This window comes from Volvox carteri (genome assembly GCF_000143455.1).
Source record: "Volvox carteri f. nagariensis unplaced genomic scaffold VOLCAscaffold_12, whole genome shotgun sequence".
NCBI classification, from domain to species: Eukaryota; Viridiplantae; Chlorophyta; class Chlorophyceae; order Chlamydomonadales; family Volvocaceae; genus Volvox; species Volvox carteri.
Genome location: NW_003307555.1, coordinates 1,568,134 through 1,591,317, shown reverse-complemented (window position 1 = coordinate 1,591,317; position 23,184 = coordinate 1,568,134). Strand labels below are relative to the sequence as shown.

Genomic DNA, 23,184 nt, shown 5'->3' with positions numbered 1-23,184 from the left:
GTGGGGGGGGAAGGGGGCGGAGGCGCGGAGGGCCGACACATGTGGCGCGAGGGGGGCCACGTGCCGCGCTGAGCCCCACGCCGAGCACATCACCTAGGGAGATGAGAGGAGGTGGAGTTGGCCCATATGGCCCGTATGTATGTATGTATGTATGTATGCACCGCGTTCCGCCGCTACAGCTGATCGGACCAAGTCCTGGTTCCCTCCGGTCCCTCCTGCGCCCGACATCCATCCTCTTTCTTTCGGCCCAACCCAACCAACTCCCCCACAAAACACACACGGGGGGCCCCCCCCACACACACACGCACCTCATTTCCGCCCTCCTCCCCTTTCTCCTGCGCCTACCCCTCTCTCTCCCTCCCTCCCACTACCGCCCACCCCCACCAGGTTCTGTTCAGCCCCGCCCCGCTGATGAAGCTATCCCCGTGTGACGTGGCGGACCAAGCCACCTTCCCGCACTACGAGTGCCCGCTGTACCGCACCCCAGAGCGCCGCGGAGTGCTGGCCACCACCGGCCACTCCACCAACTTCGTCATGGAGCTCATGATTCCCTCCGACCAGCCGCAGGTAGGGTAGGGGGGGGGAGCCCAAAGAACACACAACAGCTCTATACACATTCCTACTTGTGACACATACCTCGACGAACCGGACCCCTAACCCCGCGAACCCTCCCTCCCTCATCGCTTGACATTTCCCTCTCCATACACACACACACACACACCCGCCCCCGTATGCCCCCCCCCTTGTCACAGGACCACTGGATTCGGAGAGGAGTGGCGTTCCTGTTGTCACTGGCGGACTAGGCTAGGGTACTGGTGCTGGTGCTGTTAGAGGTTGGGGACACAGCGGCGATAGCTGTGTTGTGGCTGCAGCAGTGAGGGGGGTGGGGGTGGGGGCCATGTCGGTGCGGGGAAGGGGGGAGGGGGGAGAGGGGTTGTCAATGGCGTGGAACCCATATGGAACTCATACTGGGGTTGTGCTGCGGGATTCCCCTCGCCTCACCCAGCCCTCAACCCCTTACCATCATCCCCCTGCGTGTGTTGTGTTGTTTTGACGACCTTCGGAGCCGCGAAATGAGGGAAATGGCGATAATGGTGGTGCACGAATAACTAAGTTGACGCGCCGTTGATCCGCTAGATTTGGTTGGATGCTGGTGGTGAGTTGCCAAACTCAAAGAGTACACTCTGAAGTGGGATGGGGTGAATGGCTTAGGGTGCCCCTCTAGCAGGGGAGAGCAGGGAATTGCCTCGGGAAGGAGGCCACTGGTGAAGCTTAACCACCCTGTAACAACATCAACTCTTGCACGGTGGTGCTTGTTTTACCAAAGCGAGCTCGGTAGCGTGCACTCGTGGTCACCAGCGACGTGCGTGTTAGGATGCCGTACTGCTGGGGGAATTTTGGGAGGCAACATGGTTGGCGGTCGGGACGGGAGAGGGAAGCGCCGGCTGGTTGGGGTATGCGGACTGGCTGGTGTTGATGATGATGGGTTGGGCGGGGACTGAGCTGTTGGTTTCCGTGTGAGTGTGTGTGCGTGAGTTCTCTCGTGTATGCATGTATGTATGTATGTAATCAAAAAGCGGTCTGCGCAGGTGTCAGGTACATATTGCGTGTGTTGGGGGGAGACGACCCCCTCACTTCCGAACCCTCTCCGCTGCCCAGGTGTCCTGCCGTTGCTGCTGACGGCAATGGCAGTAGCCAATGGCCGCGTGGGTGCGTGGGTGCGTGCGAGAGTGGCTGGGTAGGTAGCCGCGTGTGGCCACACAGGGCACTGCTTGAGCTCTCCTTACGCGGCCTCGGGGTTGCCGGCGGGCTGCTGCACCTCTGATGGTGAGGTGTGCGGGTGACTTATGGGTTAGACACAGGTGGCCTCTCCGCGTACGTCCTCCTGGCTGGGTGCGGATATAACCTTTTGCCGAAAGGGCTATGAACGAAAGCAACTACCAACTAACAACTACCACAGTGATAGTGGGAGGTAGTGGGTTGGCCTTTACTAACTGTTCGTCATAATGTTACTGCTAATGTGCAGCAGCGGCACCGGCACCAATGTGGGGACCAAGATATGCCATGTGTACGGTTACGGGTGATGTTGCCGCACGCGGAGGGGGACCTGTGTGTTTTCATGTGCATGTTACCTACCCATATGTCCGCCCGTCTGTTTGTCCATCTGTTCGTCTTTCAGTCCGTCTGTCGGCCTGTCAGTTTGTCCGCCTGCCTGTGTATCCTGTGTATTGCCGGCATCCTGTCTGCCACTGCGGACGGGCGGAGGGAAAGGATGGATAAAACCACAACTGCCGCAGCAGTTGGTTTTTGGCGCTCCCACCCCCCCAGGGCCTCTAGGGGATCGCAGGAAGTAATGCTGCCACCGTAAAACGTGCAGGCAGTGAAAATGAACTTAACCGCTCCTAAACACTCGGAAAGTAGTAATTTTGTTATCCGACACAGGGCACTGAGGTCAAACATGGCAAGTTTCCCTGCCGCTAGTACTGGGTTGGGTTGGGTCAGGCTGAGAACTGCATGCCAGGGCCATAATGTAGCCCGAGATACTGTGCCGTCTCGTTACCAGTCAATACCCTCAAACGTGCCTCACACAACCGTTACTCAGCTCCCATAAGGTGCTTTTGCTCCCGTGCTGTGCCCCCAAAAATGAGGACTTCACACTTGGCGGCGTTCACAAAAGGATGCGTCCCCTTTCTTAAGAACAGGGTAAAGGGTGCTAGTCGTGGGTGCTCACCCCCGTAAACATGGGTGTGCAATGCTATCAAGCATGTTGCCAAGGTGAACATGGGCTGCTGCCTTTCACTCTCCCTGATTGTGTACTTAGAATACTTAGCCGGGATCCCCTCCAAGCCCGTATGTGAAGAAGCCCACGCCCGCCTGCAACAGTACTGGATGAACGTCAGCCTGCAAGCGGTAATCAACCTAGCCATAGGCATTTTCGCTGGGCACCACGCCGCAAACCTTCTCGACCACCCCTCACACTCATGTAGCAGATGCCTATGGCTAGGTTGATTACCGCTTGCAGGTTGACGTTCATCCAGTACTGTTGCAGGCGGGTGTGGGCTTCTTCACTAGGCCCGCTTGTAGACCCTTCACGAAGTAGAAAACGTGGTCAGATTTGTGGCTGTTAGGCAGGTCGCCCATTAGTCGACAGGATGTGCCCAAATATGTATTCAGGGAGGTGGGCCCCGAACCTTTGTAAATGGTTTCCATGCTTAGCTGTGCCTGAAAACTTCTGTCCAACCTGGGCGCAAGGGGTGCCAATGCTCGGGGAGGACAGCGTTTAAGCAGGTAAAGGGTGCCTGCTGGTGGTGCAAGAGTAAAATGTCGAGTGCCGGGCCGTCAATTGAGGAGAGGGCGGGCATCGCGGCAAACTCGCTGTCTTCATTTTACTCCACACATTGCGAAATGCAGCCGAGTCGATTGGCCCACGCGGCGAGGTCGGCGTCCTTGGCATTGGGACTGAAACGGGGAGCCTGGCTGTGCTGGCCGGCCTGCGCTGGGTGGATGGCAGGCGGTGGTCGGTACCCCGTGTTGTGCAACGCTCGAATGGCAGCAATGGGACGGGGGCAGGGGAGTCCAGGGACGGATGCGTGAACAGCTGACTCCGAGCAGTATGGAAGCCCTGCGGTTGGGGCTGCGTCGTAGGGAGGTTAAGGAGGAGGGTATCACCCAGGGTTCGTCATCTGTCATCTGGGGGTGGGGTCCTGGCCGGCATCTGCCTTCCGCGCTCATTTAAGTATGAGGAAACAATATCTAACTAAGTTCACATGGTATCTAGATATCGCGGGGACCCCCCCTTGTCTCATCTAGCTGAGCCCCGAGCCTCATCTTGACCGCCTGACAACCCCCGTCAGCCTCATCTAGCTGTCCCGACGCCTCATCTAGCTGCCAGGAGAGGGGCCCCGCGCGCGCATCTGGCTGAAAAGAAACATGTATTTAAATACCGTTTCATGTCTTCCTATATTCATTTGGTTGTAAGTTGACTGGCATCCAGATACATTTTGTGAAAGCCTGCTGGACGCATGGACATGACGATCAACTGATGGTGACAGCTGACGGGAGCGCTTCTCAGGTTTAAAAATGTTAATATTTATGTTCGCCCACCGACAGGTACACCGGCCGTACCGTGGGCCACCTGGTGTTGACCGCAGGTCACCCATACTCATACATCCACAATCATCACTTCCACTCACATCCATGTACACGCACTTCACATCACCGTGCATGTCAGCGCGCGCTTTGTATCGAAGTAGCCGAGCTGTGAACAGTTTATGTACGCATGCGACTGCATCGATGTTTGTCATCCCGTCCTCGTCTGCACGCGCCAACAACATCGCCTACAGGTGGGAATCGGCCACAGCAATCCGTCTATAGTGCAGCAATCCGTCTCCAATGCAGCAATCCGCCTCTAGTCCACCGCACCACGCAGTCTCTAGTGGTCGCGCACTTCCTGTAAGGCACATGCAGAAAATCGAGAGGGATTACTACGCTAGAAGAACCGTGCAGAGACTTCTAATGCACGGTTCTGAAGGTCGACTCTTCCATCAGTAGCCCGTTGCAGCTAGGACGAGGAGGGACGACTGGACGGAACTATGTGATCTGTTACACTGTCGACATTCGAAAAGGGAGTCCAAACCATGCTGTTGGGCCATGTACCCCGGCCGTGCACCATTGGTGCACAGCCGCGTTGCTTGTCCTCTGCGCAACAAAGAGCCACAACCTGACGAGGGTCTGTTCTAACAAATGGCAAATGTACAATTAGCGTGACAGAGGGGAATGCGCAAGCACATATTTTTAAATAGACGCGCACGCGATGTAGTGGCCATGGCGTACCAAATCGTACGAGAAGGCATGCGATGACAATCAGGGTCTCAATCTGTTACACTAGCTAATGCGGGACTCACTTTTCAGCTTGTCATTCGCGAAAGGACGATAGGCTTTCGTTCGTGGGCGTAAGCAGCAATCAGAAAAGGGGGAAATAGCACTGAGATGACAGGATTGCTTGCTGTAGATTGATCTCAATTGAAGCATCGAAGTCATCGAGTCTCTTTGCGCAATATCACAGATGACGACGCCGGACATCACCATGGGCGACGGCGGTCAAGCGGAACTTGACGACATAGTACGTAGGCTTGTGTGAAGAATATCTGGGTCGATGCTATATCATGTACGCGGCCACTCGTGTGCCGACAGGGTCGGTAGCCTATGTTACCGCGGGAGTGCACCACTGGTGCACGATCAGAAATCCTCGCGGTGACGAAACTGTTGTTGTTTAGCCCAAGATACCGACACAATTTGTCAAAAACCTGTAACATACAGTTACCTAGACATTTGTCTGTAAGCGATGCACGCATCGTGGAAACGTTTTTTGTGGTAGTCAGTGGCTAAGTACGACACGTTGCATCGAACTGACAACCTGCCGAACCGATGTGAAGCCTGGGCCAGCGGTCCACCTTGTAACCTCTCAAAAAAAGATGGGGCGCTTCCTGGCGCTTAGGGGCGTTTCCGCCGGGGCCACCAGCGGCGGCGTGGCGTTCGTTTGGGCGGGTCGGCCCATGCATGGCGATTGGTATTATACTGATACCATCGTGTACACCGAAGCACGGGCAAGTATGAGACTCTGTAAGCGTTTTTTGCGAGAAGCCCCGCGCGCATCTCAGTACATAAGGAAGCGTAACTAGATAAATGTAGAGCACCCAAATTGCATATTGGGGTATGCCATACATTCATCCAGGTGAAATTTCGGACCCCGCGAACCCTCATCTGGCAGCCACCGAGCCTCATCTAGCTGTCCCGAAGGCGGCCGGGCGCCTCATCTAGCTGCCGTCTTTTCTCATCCAGCTGGCCAGAGACCCCCCCTTCAACTTCACTTAGATACTGAGGGACTGACACTTAGATATAAAAGGACCCCCTTGTCGCGATATTTAAATGCCGTTGCGCTGGTAGCTTGCGCCAGGACCCCAGCCTCATCTTCCCGCTGTTCATACCCTCCTGTTAAGGGCTCCATAAACGGTGGGGTTGGTGTTAAGACCAACAAAGCGCCGGACCCCAGCCGGGTCCTATTACTGTGGCTACCATTCACTGGTATATGAGTGTCGATCATTTCCAACAGTTGGAATCCGTGGTAGTAGACGACGACGACGATGACGATGTCGGCAATGACGACGTTGACGATGTCGAACAAGGCGATGTGGATCACCGACGCTCTGATACCATTTCGTTGCGTAGTCGTTTGGCTGTCCTTTTTGAATCTATAACCTTCCCCTTCTTTCCGCTTATTTGTCTTTTTTCTTTGCGCTATGATAGGATAATCCTGACTCGCCTGGGTCTTACGAGCTCAAGTATGCAAATTTCATGCATGCATGCATGCAACACAATTCAACAGCCACCACGTATTAGATGCCGCAACACAGCTGGGGGGTCCTGGCTCGAGGTGAGGCCCACCTGGAGTTAGTTGGTACCGCTTTCATGTACTTCCTCAAACAAGCTGTTTCTCTAGTACTGTGATGTTCTATGGTTATATTGACGCAAACTGAGCTGAAGTTGCAAGGCGCGACCGCAGTTGCCGGTGCCATGCAAGCGCAACCGCCCCGGGACACAGCCTCAGGCCTAGAAATCAACTCATAGGGTTACATAAAAGCTAGCTGTCAATGGAAATGAACAAAGCCATGGAATCTGTCCTGGACCCGGGCCAACTGCTGGCATCGCGAAGACCCCGCGTCGCGCGCCGCAATGCCAGCAAAGTTTGCTCATGGAGTGACGTGCCCATCGCCAAAAAACAGCATGTAACCCTATGAGTTGATTTTTAGGCCTGAGGCTGTGTCCCGGGGCGGTTGCGCTCGTCAAGCTCGTTACGAACGCCGGTCAAGCTCGTTAAAGTACGGATGACGAAAAAGTCCAGTTTGACCATGATTACCAAAATTATCTTGTCGCACAAAAGAAATACTTGGCGGTAAACACGAGCTAACAGGGTGTTTCCACTTGGCCGCACACTAACATTAAGTTCAAAAAATCTCACACCTGGCTCAGCGAATCATCTAAGCGATAAGAAACTAGTTAAATACATTAATAGAAAGTAAACATGAGCTCCTTTGCAAGAGGGCCGGAACCGCCGTTTTTCCAGCCGTTCCCTTAGTCCCCAAGTCTGTAAACTAAACAGTGCAAAAGGACATTCCTACTCCAATTTTCGTATGACCAAGAAGATGAGGCTTTCATACAAGTTGCTGACCATCCTGGCAATTGGAGCAATTTGCCTTAACAGACCTACTGCAATCTGTGGCAGCAGCAGCGTTCCGTGCTTAAGGAACTGGATCATGCACCAGCGACAAGCGGCGCGCCGTCTAGGTGCCGGCACGGAGCTTGAGCAGCAGCCCAATGTTTCTCCCACTTATACAGCTGCGACAGCAAGCAGTGGTGCGGAGATGGTAGCCGCGCTGGCTAATCCGATGGTTGACCTTATCCGCCTCACACGCCCCGTGGTCAACGTGACACCTGAAGATTGGCAGACGAGCAGTGTAGGACTTCCCATCGTGCTGACACGCAATGTTACCATCGGGGGCGAGCTGAACGACTGGCCACAGCTCAATCTAATCTATGTTCGGGGTGTGGTGAGTGGGTTCGCTTAGGAGACTAATCTGTGCGTGCTACCTGAGAGGTGCGGCTGCTGCACAGCCCCACGCCGCTTGCCGCGCCAGCTTTCCACACCCAGCCCTGCCCTGCCCTGCCCCGCCCACATCTCCTAAGAACCACGCGCATTTGCAACAGCCAAGGTGGGAGATGCACTGTACGCTTCGGCACACCAGGCTACACTACGCAAGCACATGTTCTGCTGGTTGATATGAAACAGCGACACCGTTGACAAGGCAGGCTACATGGTTATCTTGTTAGCTAGGTAGCATGCATGTCGTAAAACTTTTCATCAAGTGTTTTTAAGTTACTGAATTCCTTTTTGGTTCCTGCATGTTTTGTCATACACATATGGACCCAAATGCATCTACATCATTACACGGCAGTTCGTTGTTTGCCGATGCATCCCTACTTCCTTCGTGTTTGCCTGTATCCATGCACGTACGTTAATATATACGGTTATACGGACTTGCAAATGTGATGGAAGCAGGTGCAGCTGGGCAGCACAGTACGCATGACGTTTCGATACGTGTACGTGTACATGGATGGGCTGCTTGGCAACCCGAACCGGTTGCCAGGTAGGGTCTTGTGAATGGGGTCATCTCAGATGCCTGCTGCTGAGTCATGTGGTATTTGTAGTGCCATGCGTGTGGCGACATGACCACCATCAAGTCAAGTAGATCAGCACCCCACCCATGTCGTTAGCATGTCAGCTGGGTCGGCTACCCGCCAGCAGAGTGTCCAAGTCAAGACATGGACTGGATAATCACCACCGACATCAGATGGGGGTTGACTTCAACACTCCTTTCAGACAGTTTTCGACAGTATCTTCAACCAGTTTGGCCGTATCCTACCGCTGCAAGCCTGTGGGGCACCACACGGGCATTCCGCCAGCAAACATTTTCACCAGTAATCTAGCCTGGTTTGGGTTTCACGTCTTGCAGAGGTGTTACCGATGCCTGCCCAAAGCAGTGTTTGACACACAGTTGGGGCAATCACGAATTGCTTCCTGTATGTGCTTTTGTACCAATAGGCCACCGAAAGGGCTTCTTGAGATGCTGGCCATGTGCTTTAGCGAACATTTATTTTTTATGGTGTATTGTACTGTACTAAAGCTACAGCATCTTCCCTCGCTGGACAACAACCTGCACCTTTCCACTTTCTCGCGTCACACTTGCGTCCACTTCTACAACTACAATCCTGCTATTGTGCTTTATGACTTAGCCTTTATCAAGTGGAGCGCCCTCTTGACACATACCGGTTCTGCAAAAGCCGTACATGCCCACCTCCCACCAACCTAATGTCAGTGTCTCGGTGGTCATGACGATGCTCATCACGTACATCACGATCCAAGGGTGCATGGACAGCTGGTTCACGGCAAACAGTTATATCTTGTGTGTGTTACATGGTCGTGGGGTGCGTTCCCCGTACCTGCAAACCGCCCTAATACGAGCCGAGGGCTCAAGGGCTGCCAGATCCCCTATAAGCACCATCCTACCTCGCACTTTAAACAAAGCAAGTGTTAAATGATACTAGCGACCAAAGGAAATGACTGAGTTGCCATGGGACCATATACGTTCCAGCATCCTTGCCAGGCGTTCAGGTTCCCACTTCATAGCGTCCGTCATATGCTCGAAGCGTGGGAAGTCCATACCAGATCTGATTTTGTCGTACACCGGGCAGTCCCGCAAAATGTGCATATCATCATCGATATGGCTATCAATGCAGTTATTTGACACGGGCAGCAGGCAGCACCCACATATCCCCAAACATGATTGGTGTTGCAAATGCAATGTGCTAGGGGGGCACCAGCTAGGGGGCCACAATCCTGGATGTAGCCAGCATTGGTCGCAACACTGCTGCCATGGACTGCTACTTAGATCGGCTTCTGTGGATCATTGACGACTCACCAGCTCTGCATACAGCACCTCACCGCCTCTGGGCTCTTCCAGCAGCCCCTGCACACCCTTGTTTGTCACAGAGTGTGGGTCGGTGGCCGAGTCCTCTGAAGCAGCCATCAAGCAGGCTTCAGAATGGACTGGGGTGTCTCCAGGGTGCACTCGCCCATCCCTTCCTGGCACATCAGCACATTGAGGGCATCATGGTTGACATTGTTGTATCTCCATTGCATCTGGACATATCTCCCGCGTACAAGACTGCAGTTTCGAGCTATTGGATTTTCTTATGCTGTTTTTTTAAGATATTATCCATTTCGGGCGGCGCTAGGCGTCTGGCCCTTGGGGCCCCGGTTAGTGTGGGTCCCGTTACACCTCTGGAGAGTAGGGCAACTACTCAAGGTGTGACACATATTTTATGGACACTGAAGCCGTGATTATTTTCCAGATTTTTTGCCAATTTATTGATATATGTCATTAGTTTTTAGGGAAGGAGTTCCTTAGGTAATAGCTTTTCTTTCCCGGCCTCCTCCCTACCTCCTCCCTACATCTGTTTCGACAGGCCCCACCTGCCATCTACCCGCGTGCCCCTGCCTGCTAGCCTTGCCCCCGCCCCTAACCCCAGACCTGTATACGTACCCGCATTATCATGCATAATTTTGCTGCATGAACTTCTTTTTAGATTACAATCTAGTTTGACCAATGATTTCCAAGAAGCGTTCATGGTCGGTAGTTCCGACCAGCCGGTCACGAATGTCGCTGCAACAGTGCCGGTTATCCTGACCTGCTTTGGCATCATTTTCCCTATCTATCCTTATCCAATCCACATATCCAGCAATCCAAACCCAACTATGTTGGACTCCTTTCTTCGTTAAGTTGCTTGTGTGCCATCTTTATTACTGTCACAGTGTGTATATGCCAACCCGTCTCCGTTTTCTATTCGTGGCCTAGTTCCTTAACACTCACCCCACCCACAACCCCACGTGTTGCCGCATGTAGGCTCCGACATTTTTGTCCCCACGGATCCGGGCGGACCCCCCGGGGAGGTGTGGCTGTCCACTGCCGCGGTGTACACACGTGAGGCCGGAGGGAGGAGGGGGGGAAAATGTGGGTGTGTGGCCGGGGGGGTATGTTCGGGCGAGATTGGGATGGGTGAGTTCAGAGACTTAAGGTTGTGTGAAGAGTCCTTGTTTATCTCGCAACAGGTCCTGCTGTCCTGCTGATATCGTAGCTGAGCAGTAGCCAGGTCATCCACAGTGGGCAGCAGGAGGATTCGTGGGCATGTACGTACCTGTGGTGTAACTTACTTACTTGGCGGGCATCATGCAAACCCTGGACCTCCTAACCCTTAGCCCCCTTCCTCTCTCCAGCCATGCATGAAATGAAACTCCTCGCCCCCTGCCCATCTGACCATAGAATATGTATGTGTACTTGTACTCTTACGCTCTCTTTTGTCTGACGCATCCCTTACACCGTCCATACTCATTTGCAATCTGCTAATCTTTTTGTACACGTACGACCGGCATCCTTCATTCGTCCCATCCCGTGGTCAACCATCGTATTCATGCACAAACGTACATACGCGTATGTATTTTGCTTCCTTTCAACACCCAATGTCTACAGCGTACTGTTTTCCGGGTGCCTTCCACGTGCTCGACGTTTCATTGATGCCCCGACCTGCACAATACCCGGGAAACCAGACAACGCTGGTAGATCTCCCACAGGTGAGTGTGGACGCTGCCAGCTGCTGCGCATCCGCATAGCAGCACATCTATAGCTAGTCGGGCGGCATGTTGCTCCATAGTGCAGGTTCCTACCCGGGTGTGCATGCAGCTGAATGGCCAGTGACCAGCTAGACATTAGCTGGGTTAGTTGTTGAATGTACTACGCCTAGGTAGAGGTATGAGACAGGTAGGCGGGAGTATACAAGTTTTTCAGTGCGGTACATGTTTAGGCACCCTAGAGTATGACGTACAGCTAACGGTAGGTTGGAAGTTCCTTGTAAATGTAGTAATGTTTCCATATCCCTTGGAAGCGTTAGGGAAGCTACTAGTAGCCGTAGCACGGATGTTCCGGTTGAGGAGGCTCAGGGCAAAGGATTTAGCGGCTTACGAGTGGCGAGAGGGTTCACCGGCGAGCAAGGGTGATAACAAGGAGGAGATAGTTAGGATTCACAGGATGGTGACGGCGGAGGGAACCTGAGACATGAACAGTATTGGATCATCTCAGGGACCGACTTTAGATTCGGTACACTTGCTGCTGTGATATAAAGCTTCACACACCCGGGAACTGTGCTCGCTGGCGCGGCTTAAACTAGCTTCCTACCTGCCTGCCGGCCTACTACACTACCTGCCTAAGCCACGCCCTATATGCCTGGCCTGCGCTTCAGGACGGCTGTGTGGATTCACATGCTGCGCCGCCACGTCAGCGGTGCTGGGCGGATAAGGTCTTTTCAAGCGACTGGGCTTTTGAAGGCACCGAACTCGACGCCACCAGCGGCGCGCTACGCACCACCAACCTGCTCTTCAGATTCCTCAACACGACCGCCGTATGTGAAGTGCACGTCGACATGGAATGCCTGCTGAAGAGGGACCCCCTCGACCTGCTACGCAGAAACCGTCAACTGGGCCAGGGGCAGTGGCGGTAACAGCACCAGCAGCCTTTCCACCTTGCAGCCGGTGCCTAACAACCGCAGCGCCAGCAGCCGCACGGCGGTTGTGGTGGGAGCGACTGTGGGTAAGTGGGCCGATTACCGGACTAGCCATTTCCCAAGGAATGAGAATTTGCGATTGCAAGGTCGCAGGATTGCATCCGGTTCGGGGCATAGATGTTTTGGGGAGTGCAGCTGGTATGTATAGACCAGCTCGTCTGATCAGGTCCGAGTCCGCTCCCGACTGGTTAGTGGGGTCCATTGCGCAACCCGAAATACGCGCCTGAGGATATCCTCAACTCCACATCAGCAACTCAGCAGCTGGCCATAATCTCACGCTCCCGACAATGTCGGGGGTCTTCCCAGGACCTTAAACCGCATATGGCAGTATTTCCACCAGACCAGGCCGCGGGTATCTGCGCGGGTGTCTTGAGGGTGGGTTGGATTGGTCTCCAAGCATATGCAGCGGATGGTTTCGGGAGAGGGGAAAGGGGCCGCAAGCGTATACCTGCGTGAATAAAGTACTGGTGGTCAATGTCGTCGACTGCCAACCCTTTCAGCGTCGGGCGCCCTAATACATGCTGGTGTTCATGATCGTGCATGATGAGCAAGCCTTCTGTTAAATGGGTTTGATGACCCACATGCGTATGTGTGCGGGAGCTGCCGCGAATACGTAGATTGGGGATGGGGAGAGGACGGTGCAGAACGGGAAGAGCTGCTCCAGGGGAAGAGGAGGGACTTAAAAGGCTGGTCGGAGGAGAGGATGCGAGGAGAGGAGCGGGAGCTACGTATTTTGTTGGTTGGGCTGGGCTGGGTTCTGCTTGCTGGTGGGGTATATGGCTCTTGGTAGGTTATAGTTACGGTAGGCCGTTAACATTAAATCACCTAAATTGTGAGTGCTGGTATAGGCCAGCAAGGCATTACTGCGAATGTACAAACGAGAGGCGAAGTGCGGGGGGTCCACTCCTAGGGAGCGCAATATACCATAATTATACCCATACATCGGTATACCTTCTTGATCATCAGCTGTACTACTATTCGCTCTGCACTGCAGGGGGGTCTGCGGCATGTGCCCTGCTGTTGGGGTTTGCTGCAGCGGTGTTTCTGCGGCGGAAGGGTAGGACTCCGACCGCCCGCCCTGCTGCAACCACTGCGGATGCCACTGCGGCTGCTGGCGGGGATGATGATAGGAGTTTGGGTGCTCCTGCTGGGACTCCTTTGCTGGAGTTGGAGCTGGAGAGGTGCAGGGCACAGCCGGGTGGCCGAAGGTGCGTGATGACGCAGTGAGATGCGCATTCGGGCGGGTGGTCAACTACTGCGGCTGCTAGCCGCTGACATTCTTTGTAATTAGTTGTCGTTATTAACAACGATGGCGGTGGTGCGTGGTACTATATAGTCCATGGCCTCCCGGCTTTGACGGACACCCCCGCACTAGTGCGGAACCTTGTAACCTGGTACTGGGGTGATCCATCGGTGTCAGCGAAGGTCGTCAGGAACGTACTGCACTAGGAGTTGCTTGTGTTGGCAATTTATTGGTTTTTTCACCTGAGACGATAAATTACTGGATGACAAAAAGTGTTGGGATGCATGTGTGCAAGTATGTGTGTTGTGTTGTTTGCATCACGTACGACTACACCACCTTCACATGCAGGCCCGAGACTACACGCACTCTGGCCGACCTGTCAGCGTACAACGCCGCCGACAACCTGCCACTAGATGGTGCATCTACACTTCCAGGCAAACGACAGCCGCCAACAGGTACTCGCTTGTTCGTTGTTGATTGTTCATCAGGCTATCATTTGTCGCGCATTGCAGCTGACCGCCGTCGACAGCAGCTGACCGTTGATTACCAGCATAGGATTTTACCAAGTCAACTGCCAATGGTAGGTAGCTATTTTACCCGTAGTCATTCTTCCTATGTAACTCCGCTTTAGCACTGTGCACACGCATGCGCACTTAGCTGATGTGGCGAACGTGTGGTGGGGGCCATGTTATTATCGAAGTGCATTGAGGCCGTTGCCAACCGCCAACCCTTAATGTCAACCGGTAACCGTCGTTCATGAGCATCGCCATGTTGATTTCCGCTGTCAACTTGAACGCTGCCGTACAGAAGTGTACGAGACCAAGGCCATGATCTTCACGGGGGTGGTACCGCCGGTAACTACCAAGACACCCCGCAGGCCCGACATCCCCCTCCATGTAGCTCTGGTGCCGCTTCCACAACTGCCGCCAGGAGCGGCTGCAGCTGTGGGGCTTGGTGGCGGCGGGTACTGCTTGCCACAGCAGCCTGGGCTTGGTGCTGCTGCGCCCGCTGCTGCTGCTGCTGCTGCTGCTGCTGCTGCTTGCCTTCAAGCCATCAAAGAGGAGCCTTCCACGACGGCGTCAGGAGTTGCTCCGCCGGAAGGAGCAGATGGAGGGGTTTGCAACGCAGACAGCAGCCTGCAGCTACAGCAGGCGACACCAGAGTCGCCGTCGGTGGGACCTGGTGTTATGAATGCGGCAGTAGTGCTGCCGGAGGGCTTCGGAGGCGACAGCAGCAGCAGGAGTGATCTGATGACCGGTAGCAATACAAGCAGTGGGGAGGGCTGCGGCGTGGTTTGCTTGATGCCGGTGTTTCGCGGCAAGGGCACCTACGGGCGGGTGGTCGAGGGACTGTATGCGGGGCGGCGCGTTGCGGTGAAGTTAATGGCCAATGAGGAGTTGCTTGGCGTGGAGGGGGCTCCCCCCGGAACCTTCATCAAGACATTTGCGCAGGAGGTTGAGGTGAGCCATCGGGTTGGATGGGTTGCACGTGACGAGTCTGGCCGAGGTATGTAGGTATATGCAGATATTATTACTACAGGTTAGGCACTACTGGTAAGGCACGGACCATTGCCCCCGGGAGATCCTGGGATCGAGACCTGTCAGGGTCGAAAATCCTTCCGATGGTGGAAGGTAAAGTGCCCCTTGTCGATAGACGGTGGTGACCTGGGATTAAGTTAACTTGTAAGCCGACCAGGAATGGAGTTGGGCCGCTGTCGACCCGGCAGATTCCGTTGGATGCTGGTGGTGGGTGCGGAACCTGAGCGATCCCCTGAGGAGTTGACTAGGGTGACTGGATGAGGGTTCGCCCCGAAATACCGGGGAAGGCAGGGTTTCGCCGGATAGCGGCCACGGGTGAAGATATTGGCCCCTGTCCCACACATCATACATGTATGTAGTAAGCATGAGTATGTAGGTGAAATTTGGGCGGCCTATGTAATGAGGTACTCCAGGTGTGCTTCAGGGAGCTGGGACTAGGGCGTCGCTCGATGTGGCGTGAGAACATTTACTGTTAAATTTGTGGCTGCGCAGCTGCCGAGTGGGGCGTTGTTTACACTACTCGCGGCGATGGCTGTGGCTGAAACATTCATGAGCACATCGATCGGCCGCATGGGATATACCGGTAGCATGAATACCGGTAGTATGCTTCTCCTTACAGAAGAAGTCTGCAGCTGCAGCTGCTCACTTTATACGGTACGGCATGAAATGACATGTCAATCCTAGCATGTTGCTCAAGTCCAACGCTTGCTGCCCTTCCGGCAACTAACACTTGAAACAACATTCCTGCCCAGGCTGCAGGCGCCGGCTACATGCCACACTTTGGCACACATGTTCAACCCATAATCACTACAACCACTACCAACCACTTCATGCCAACAACCTGCTTTCAACCACTCACCAGGTTTTGAGCCGTTGCCAGCACCCCAACATCATCCAGTTGTTGGCGGCGTGTGTAAGCCCGCCCCGGTTGTGTCTGGTGATGGAGCTCATGGAGACGTCCCTGGACAAATTGTTGTATCACAGCCCGGGCCAACAGCCGATGCCGCTGCCGAAGGTGGGATCCAGCGAGGCTAGCGAGCTACGGTATAGTTGGCATGTTGCCTACCTGAACGATCAGCAAGTAGGGCTGTGGAATGCATTTAGGCGCCTGCTGCCTGTCATGCACTCGTTTCCTCCTGCTTCTATCTGTTGCCGTCTCCTCCCTGTTCATCAGGTGCTCCACATTGGGATCTGTATCGCTAATGCACTGGCCTACCTGCACCCCACCATCACCCACCGGGACCTGAAGGTGTGGACAATAGTGTGTGTGTGAGAGTGTGAGAGTGAGAGTGTCGGTGATTGCGAACCATGATGATGATGATGATGATGATGCACATGCGTAGATGCATCCTTTGTTTTGCACCTGCTGCGAGCTCCTGCACCGCAAGTAGATGGAGAGGCTCGGCTCACACAGCTTGCATGTGCATGTCGACGGGGCCAACACGCAGCCAAGCAAGCTAGGATACTGGCAGTGATGAATCCATTTGCATACATTGCTTATATCACGATGTTTCATGCATCTAACTGCCGGTATTTACAATTGATTTTCCTAGTTACGACATCAGCCTGAGGTCCTAGCCACCTACAGCTTTACGTCTTGCTAGCCCTTCACCACGGGCTTCATTTCTCCGCCTCCTTTCCTGTACTCGGCCCGCCCGCCCGCAGCCAGCCAACGTGCTGATCGACAACCCTCAACGCGACAGGCCGATTGTCAAGCTGACGGTACGTGTGTAGGGCGCGTGGCTCCCCCTTGCCTGTGTTCATGGACTTGTGCGGATATGCGTGCATATCACTATGGGCCGACTGAGACCTGACACGGCTTCGTTCCTGTGGCCGGGCTTACTTCATTGTTGTCATGACTCCTGCTCGTTCCTGGGGCCACACGCATCCAGCCACACTCAGTTTCCTGCTTCCCCTCCACCTCCCCCCCTCCCCTTCCCACCGCCTGCAACCTCGCCCGCACCCTCGCACGCCTTCAGGACTTCGGTTTGGCCCGATTGCGGATGACAGTGAAGTCGACGGAGCACCCTGACGCCGGCACGGTGGGTTATTAGGCAAGCGGGGAGCACGGGAGTCGGGAGATGTGGCTAGGCAATTACCGGTAATAGATGCAGGTAAGCCCCCGACTATGCAACTGGCTGGGAGCTGAGACCTGCCAGCCTGTGTTATGTGTTAATGATTGTTCGGTGATTTATTCAACGATCGGGACTTGGGTCTGTCCCGGCAGGAAGGCCGGGTTCCCCCACAGTCCAGTCCGGCCCGGTCAGTCACGGTCTGCATGTCTCGCTTGGCGGAGCTATGTTTGTATGCTGGGCGCGTGTGTGCAAGTATGGATGGATTTATCCATTTCGGGCCAGCAAATTTAAGTCTTAGATGGCCGATTAGATGGCCTAGATGATGAATTCTGTGGACGGCTTAGGAACGGATCACCTGCTGGGCGCCGTTAAGGATATTAATTTCGTAGCCAATATTTACGATCGTAAAGGCTGTCAATTATTCATATTTTGCTTGCCCATTTCAACTTTAAGACAATTAAATCGAAGAAGCAACGATTGCTGTCGTCCGTCCACAAACCCCCCACTGTGTACATATGCATGTGGTGACGTATGTTCGTACATGCCGCCGCTGCCACCGTGATGGAACGATTTAATCGTCACCTCCACCACTGACCATCATTACCACTGCTGACACCACCACCACCACCACCATCACTGCCGCACGATGTTTTTTTATGCTGCCGCGATGGCTGCTTGTGGCGGCTGCCTACGACTACGACCGTCTGCTGCTTTACTGTGACTACCGCTATCTCTGTTGCTGCCTCTGCACTATCGAACTACCTACCTATCCGTCTACACTTCGATCCTATCCATTCACCACTCCCTGCCACAACGAAGCCGCCCTACATGGCACCGGTACGCACGGCAATATGTGTTATTATGTATTTGTCCGTGGCAAACTGGCTATATATCGTCTGCCGATACACAAAATGTGAATGTCAGCAAGTCTGTTTCTCCCCGTTTGCTCTGATTTGGCCATTTCAACTAGCACCTGTCTAACTGTTTGGGCGGCTAGGTGGTTAGGAATGCACCATACGATGCTGAAGAGGATGCGCGCACAGGTAGCCAGCCTAATATACGCGATGATTTATGCCATACACTGCCACTCCGCCATCCAGCCGACTCATACTAACAGCCACTCCACACCCTAAACCCCTCATGCCCCGCTACAACATGCAACACAACACCGTCAACGCAGGAGTGCTTCGATGCAATGAATCGGCACATCACACACCAGGCGGTGAGTTTTCGATCGCTCGCACGCCGTACTCGCTAGCGATCGTATGTCGTACACGTCAGATTGTATGACCCGCTCCTCCCCCCATTCCTCTCGAACATTGTGCTTTCATTTACCTGAATAGTACGGAAGCACGAACCACCCCAACTAACCACCCAAGCAAAGTTACCATGCAAGTCTGACTGCCGGCGCAGGATATGTACTCTTTAGGGGTGTTGCTTTGGGAGATGCTGACGGCTACACGGCCCTGGCAGGATGTGGGTCCCGTTTCAATTGCCTTCCTGGTACGTTTGTACAGCAACATGTCTTGCAGCTGTTCGCCAGCCTGGCAGCTGTTCGCATGTATCGCAGTATGGCTCCCTCCGGCCTGACTGTGCATCCCCTATCGGGCCCGCCTCCATGTTCGCCTGTGCGTCACCTCTGCACCCGTTTGTGCGTTGCTAGCGTTCGCACCCGTGCGTGCATGCGTGTGTGTGTACACATGCAGGTGACGTATAAGGGCACACGGCTGCCGCTGGAGTCGTTGATTAGCAACCACTGTCCCCCAAAGCTTGTCCGTCTGCTGGAGGACTGCTGGGACGCAGACCCTGCTCGTAGGCCAGCGGCAGCGGAGGCAGCCAAGGTGCTGATGCTGGTGATGCAGGTCAGTGGTGGTGCGGGGCGGCGGTCAGCTCCATGGTTCGGTGAGAGGGAAGGCTGGATGGGGGGAGGTGGTTGGGGACGAGGAGGGCTTTGGTTACTGCGCGGATGGTGGTAGGCCACCCCAACACTTGCACATTATTTGCTAACTCACACACACGTACCCGGCGTATTGGCGTACATCATGCATGGGGTGCGTGTATGTCGTACAACTGTTAATAGTGCCGAAGTTAATGCACCAAGTATGTATGAGTATGAGAGGCAGAAGCATACGCATATTGTATGTATGTACGTATGCATGTATTATCCAGAATGACGGGTGAGGCTGTGAGTAGTCAGTATGCTCCTCAGGCGTCAGATCAACGAGACGGGCATGTCTTTCTGTCTGCGCCTCCTCCCACGCTGTTAGTGAAACATTGATAGAAGTGAATACTGTACATGGGCGGGCGCGGCACCCACATGCACAAAATACACGTTCGCGAACTCAATTCACACGTTTGCAGTTGCATGTGTAGTCTTGTAATTAACACATTTGTTGTGCGCTGTGTGCTGCTGAACGCCGGAGCTGTTTCTATTACCATAGAAATGCAATTGTTTATTATTGATGATTGGTTATTGTTACAGGGTGGGATGGTTCTGGGCCATTTGAGCACATTGCCACTTCTACGATTTATCACACCATACAGTACCATCCACCATTACTACACTGTACTACGCCATACGCCATGGAAGTCCAAGGCGGTTGATCCTGCCTTCTAGGATCCCTCCTCATCCATTCACCCGAACATCCGCAGAGACAGAGGGTTCAGCAATCGTCACCAATCCAGCGTGCGAACCTCGATCCATCAACTGTGATCTCAACTCCACATCTCAGCAGCTAGCCATAATCTCACGCTCCCGACAATGTCGGGGGTCTACCCAGGAATCGAATCCAGGACCTAAACTGTATAAGACAGTAGTGTCAACCAGACCAGACCAGATTGTTTATGTTATTAACACCAAGCACCTTCTGTTGACGCGGCGACAAAACGACATCTTGTGTGTCATGCAACAATGACCTACATATTAAGCGCATTTACTTGCCTTGCTTTGGGTGTTTGTCCTATACTTTTAGGGCCAGCAGCTGCAGCAGGATTCCCGACCAAATAACATTCCAATGCACTCATTCCATACCTTCTTCGCGTATTCAACTGCATGTATATGTTTGTATGGCGCGGCCCCTACTATGGTGGCGGTAGGAGAGCTTGGAGAGGGACCAGCAGCAGGGCGACGGCGGCGGTGGTGAAAGCTCCCAGCAGCAGCAGCAGCAGCAGTAGGGGTAGGTGCGCATGTGATGGAGTGCAATTGTCCAAGCATAGGCAAGGCAGGATCCTCCATCCTGCTTGTTTGGATAGGCAAACCAGCAAGAGGACATATGGATAGGTGGTAGTGTCAGCTTACTGCAGCTGCAGCAGCACCAGCGGCCGTCACAGGGATCGAGGCAGCGGCCGCCTCCACAGCAACAATGAAGCAGGTGATGAGCAGTACAAGATGATGAACATGGGGGGATAGCCAGCGGCTCATATTCAAAAGACGGAAGTCTCTGGTTGTGTCGGCTCGTGACAGCACGCCTAGCTATTTTGGTGAGTTGTTGTATGTTGTTACATGGTGGTTAAGCTTCACCAGCGCGCCGGCCCCCTTTCCCGAGGCAGTTCCCTGCTCTCCCAATTGTTGTTGTTGTTGGTGGTGAGCTTCCTAGTTGGTGATTTAAACCCATGCATTTCCAGATCTGAAAGTATCTAAATACTCTCCGTATGCATACGTTTATACGTGATACATATCTCATTACAAATGGTGTACCTTCTTTTGCCACATGCGAGCTATATCTTAATGAATTATGATGGGCGCGGGGTTATGTAGCATGACGCATTACCTTCTCCATGCATCTCCCCCCAATGCATACGTTGTGCTGAGAAGCATCCGGTGGCTTAGTCGCTAATTTTAACCTTTGTTTAAAGTTGGCGCCCATTCGCTTTAATCTGAGAGTCGTCGAACGAGGGGCAAGCACAGGAATAATTTTTTTCATAACCATCCGTTGAGGATGTACACTTAAATTCGTTATGCAATCATGCAAGCTTTCTGCATGGGGGGAGAGGATATTTTTTCTTTCGGTTCAATAACGCGGTTGGCATGGTGCTGGAGCATGTGTCCAAGAATTACCAAAGTGACATCCATAGCGGGTTTCCTTGCCTAGCATTTAGATAGCTGCCCAGTCGTCTGGATACTATGTCACTGATGGTCACGGAACTGGGAATGTGTTTCCATCCTTAGGTCCCCCGGTAGGGCTGATGGCCGCAGTACCACAAGGGGACAGCAGTACACGGGACAGGAGTGGTACATTAGATATCACACCCTGTGTAGGAGATGTTTCTTGAAATAAAGTACATGTGTGCACCAAAGTTGTCGTGTGTGATTGTATTTGTGTGTGTGTGCGTGTGTCAGCGGATTGGTTGCTTGTTCCGTATGCAGTGGATAGATGGCATAATAATTGTCAATTCAAGGACAGATGTCCGCAATGAGTCATCGATATAGGTTATCTGGGTGAGCGACTTTCTGCATGCATATGTGGTAGGCAGGCGGCTGGCAGAGGTGAAGGCCTGCCTTCTGCTCCCGGAGTGTCCGGGTTCAAATCCGTCTGCCGACTGTTCGGGTGTTTGAGAAGTGATGAAATGGGAGGTGGTCCCCCATCTTATGGATGGTGAGGACGCGTTAATATCAACTTGCGTGCTGACCAGGAACTAAGTTAAGGCGCCTGATCCAATAGATTTGGTTGGATGGTGGTGGTGAGTTGCTGAACCCAACGAATATATAGGTTAGGGTGCCCCTCTCGCAGGGGAGAGCAGAGAACTGAAGGGCTAGCCCTTCAGTTCTATAGCGCTATACCACCCTTTAACAACATACATATGTATGTTGAAGTGAAGATCGGGGGCGCTGGCAAAAACTATAAGCTCGTCATGTGAGGCGCGGTATTCTGGGGGCGAGTGGAAGAGCATGGACCTCGCCTGGCAACTGCTCTGACCACCTGCCACAGAGTAGGGCAGGGTTCCTATGTATCCTGCTGCATGGAAAGCATTTGTTGACACACCCCTAACCGCAGGCACCCTCTTTTTCAACTTTTTCACATCATAGCAAGTGATCTTCGTCACCCAAGAGATAAGGTTTGCAATAGACAAACAGTTGGGCGAGATTTATGTTTGGTCATTAGCATGGATAGATAAACTGACAGCAACAAATGCTGGTGTAAACAAGTGACTCCCTGTAGTACTGGTACACATATCAACTGCAAACATGCGCCACGCGCTCGACCTGCATCTCGAGAGGCCTTTTCAGTGGCCAGCTACTACACTCACACAGCTTTCTGGAGCGATTGCCAGTGCAGCAATAGGAAAGTTGCCCTGGAGCTAGAGCTCCTCAGAAACTGCAAGTGCAGCACAAGCAGCTGCTAACAGTGATTGCCAACACAGTTCAGGGAACTGTGCAAAACTATCACCAACATAGCTGAGATACCATAATAAAACGCCATTAATCACGCCAAAATTGTAGTAGCCGTCCTTTACCTTAGGTGTTTCAGCGGAAGTGTTAGGTCGCGAGGCCAAGGGAGGGGAGGGTCTCGACCACGAAGGGCGGCTTAACGTTAGAAGAGAAGCGATACGGAAAGACAGTCAAACCCCTAAACCCTAAAACCCTAGTATAGTGATACGAAAGTGTCTGGCCGAAGCATCTCACCAGGGTGGCTTATGCTTCCCACCTGCCGCCATCTCCGTTCCTGGAGCCTTGCTGTAGTGTAAATGTCGTACACTGCATTGTATAGCGTAATAGAAAGTGAGTTCGTACAGTTAATTTCAGGACCGTACCGTTACTGTGGTAAAGCTTTAATTGCTTAAATACATTCTAATGTAAATGTAGCTTGCTACAGTCATATATTCTGTCCCGCCACAGTTCAATTGTTTTTAACATCAACATTCCAAGTGGAAGCACTTCAACGACACCATTCAACTTTTCCAAACTCCCAACCTTCAGTCCACTCAATGCTGCAGCTGTCCTGCTTCATCCTCACTAGCATCTCATCAGTCCCTTGCCCAATCTCAAACCTGTTCCTGTCCTCCTGTAATTATGTTTCATTTCCTCATAATATTCATCCATGCACCACATACAGGACGCGACCATTGCCCCCGGGAGATCCCGGGATCGATACCCGTT

The 23,184-nt window shown here is 53.3% G+C and overlaps 2 protein-coding genes across 2 annotated transcripts in view; both read left to right on the top strand.

Annotated features, from left to right (window-relative positions):
* The window catches only part of Dhc6 (dynein heavy chain 6), a gene marked incomplete at both ends in the record, with an annotated part of 31,599 nt that extends 30,796 nt beyond the window's left edge, over positions 1–803 (top strand). The window contains 2 exons of the mRNA XM_002949039.1: positions 388–567; positions 753–803. Coding sequence (XP_002949085.1) covers positions 388–567; positions 753–803 — 231 coding nt within the window. The remainder of the gene's footprint in view (positions 1–387; positions 568–752) is intronic.
* A 5,596-nt stretch (positions 804–6,399) lies between these two features.
* On the top strand, positions 6,400–19,826 carry VOLCADRAFT_89421 (uncharacterized protein; the record flags this gene model as incomplete). The annotated part of the gene is made up of 19 exons (XM_002949038.1): positions 6,400–6,433; positions 7,396–7,607; positions 7,744–7,769; positions 8,934–9,042; positions 9,608–9,923; positions 10,521–10,598; positions 11,145–11,245; positions 11,911–11,944; positions 12,135–12,257; positions 13,226–13,439; positions 13,823–13,929; positions 14,282–14,934; positions 15,875–16,027; positions 16,187–16,261; positions 16,678–16,734; positions 16,992–17,054; positions 18,268–18,309; positions 18,794–18,949; positions 19,740–19,826. 19 exons carry the CDS (start codon positions 6,400–6,402, stop codon positions 19,824–19,826), a joined length of 2,640 nt encoding a protein of 879 aa, XP_002949084.1.
* Positions 19,827–23,184: the final 3,358 nt, after the last annotated feature.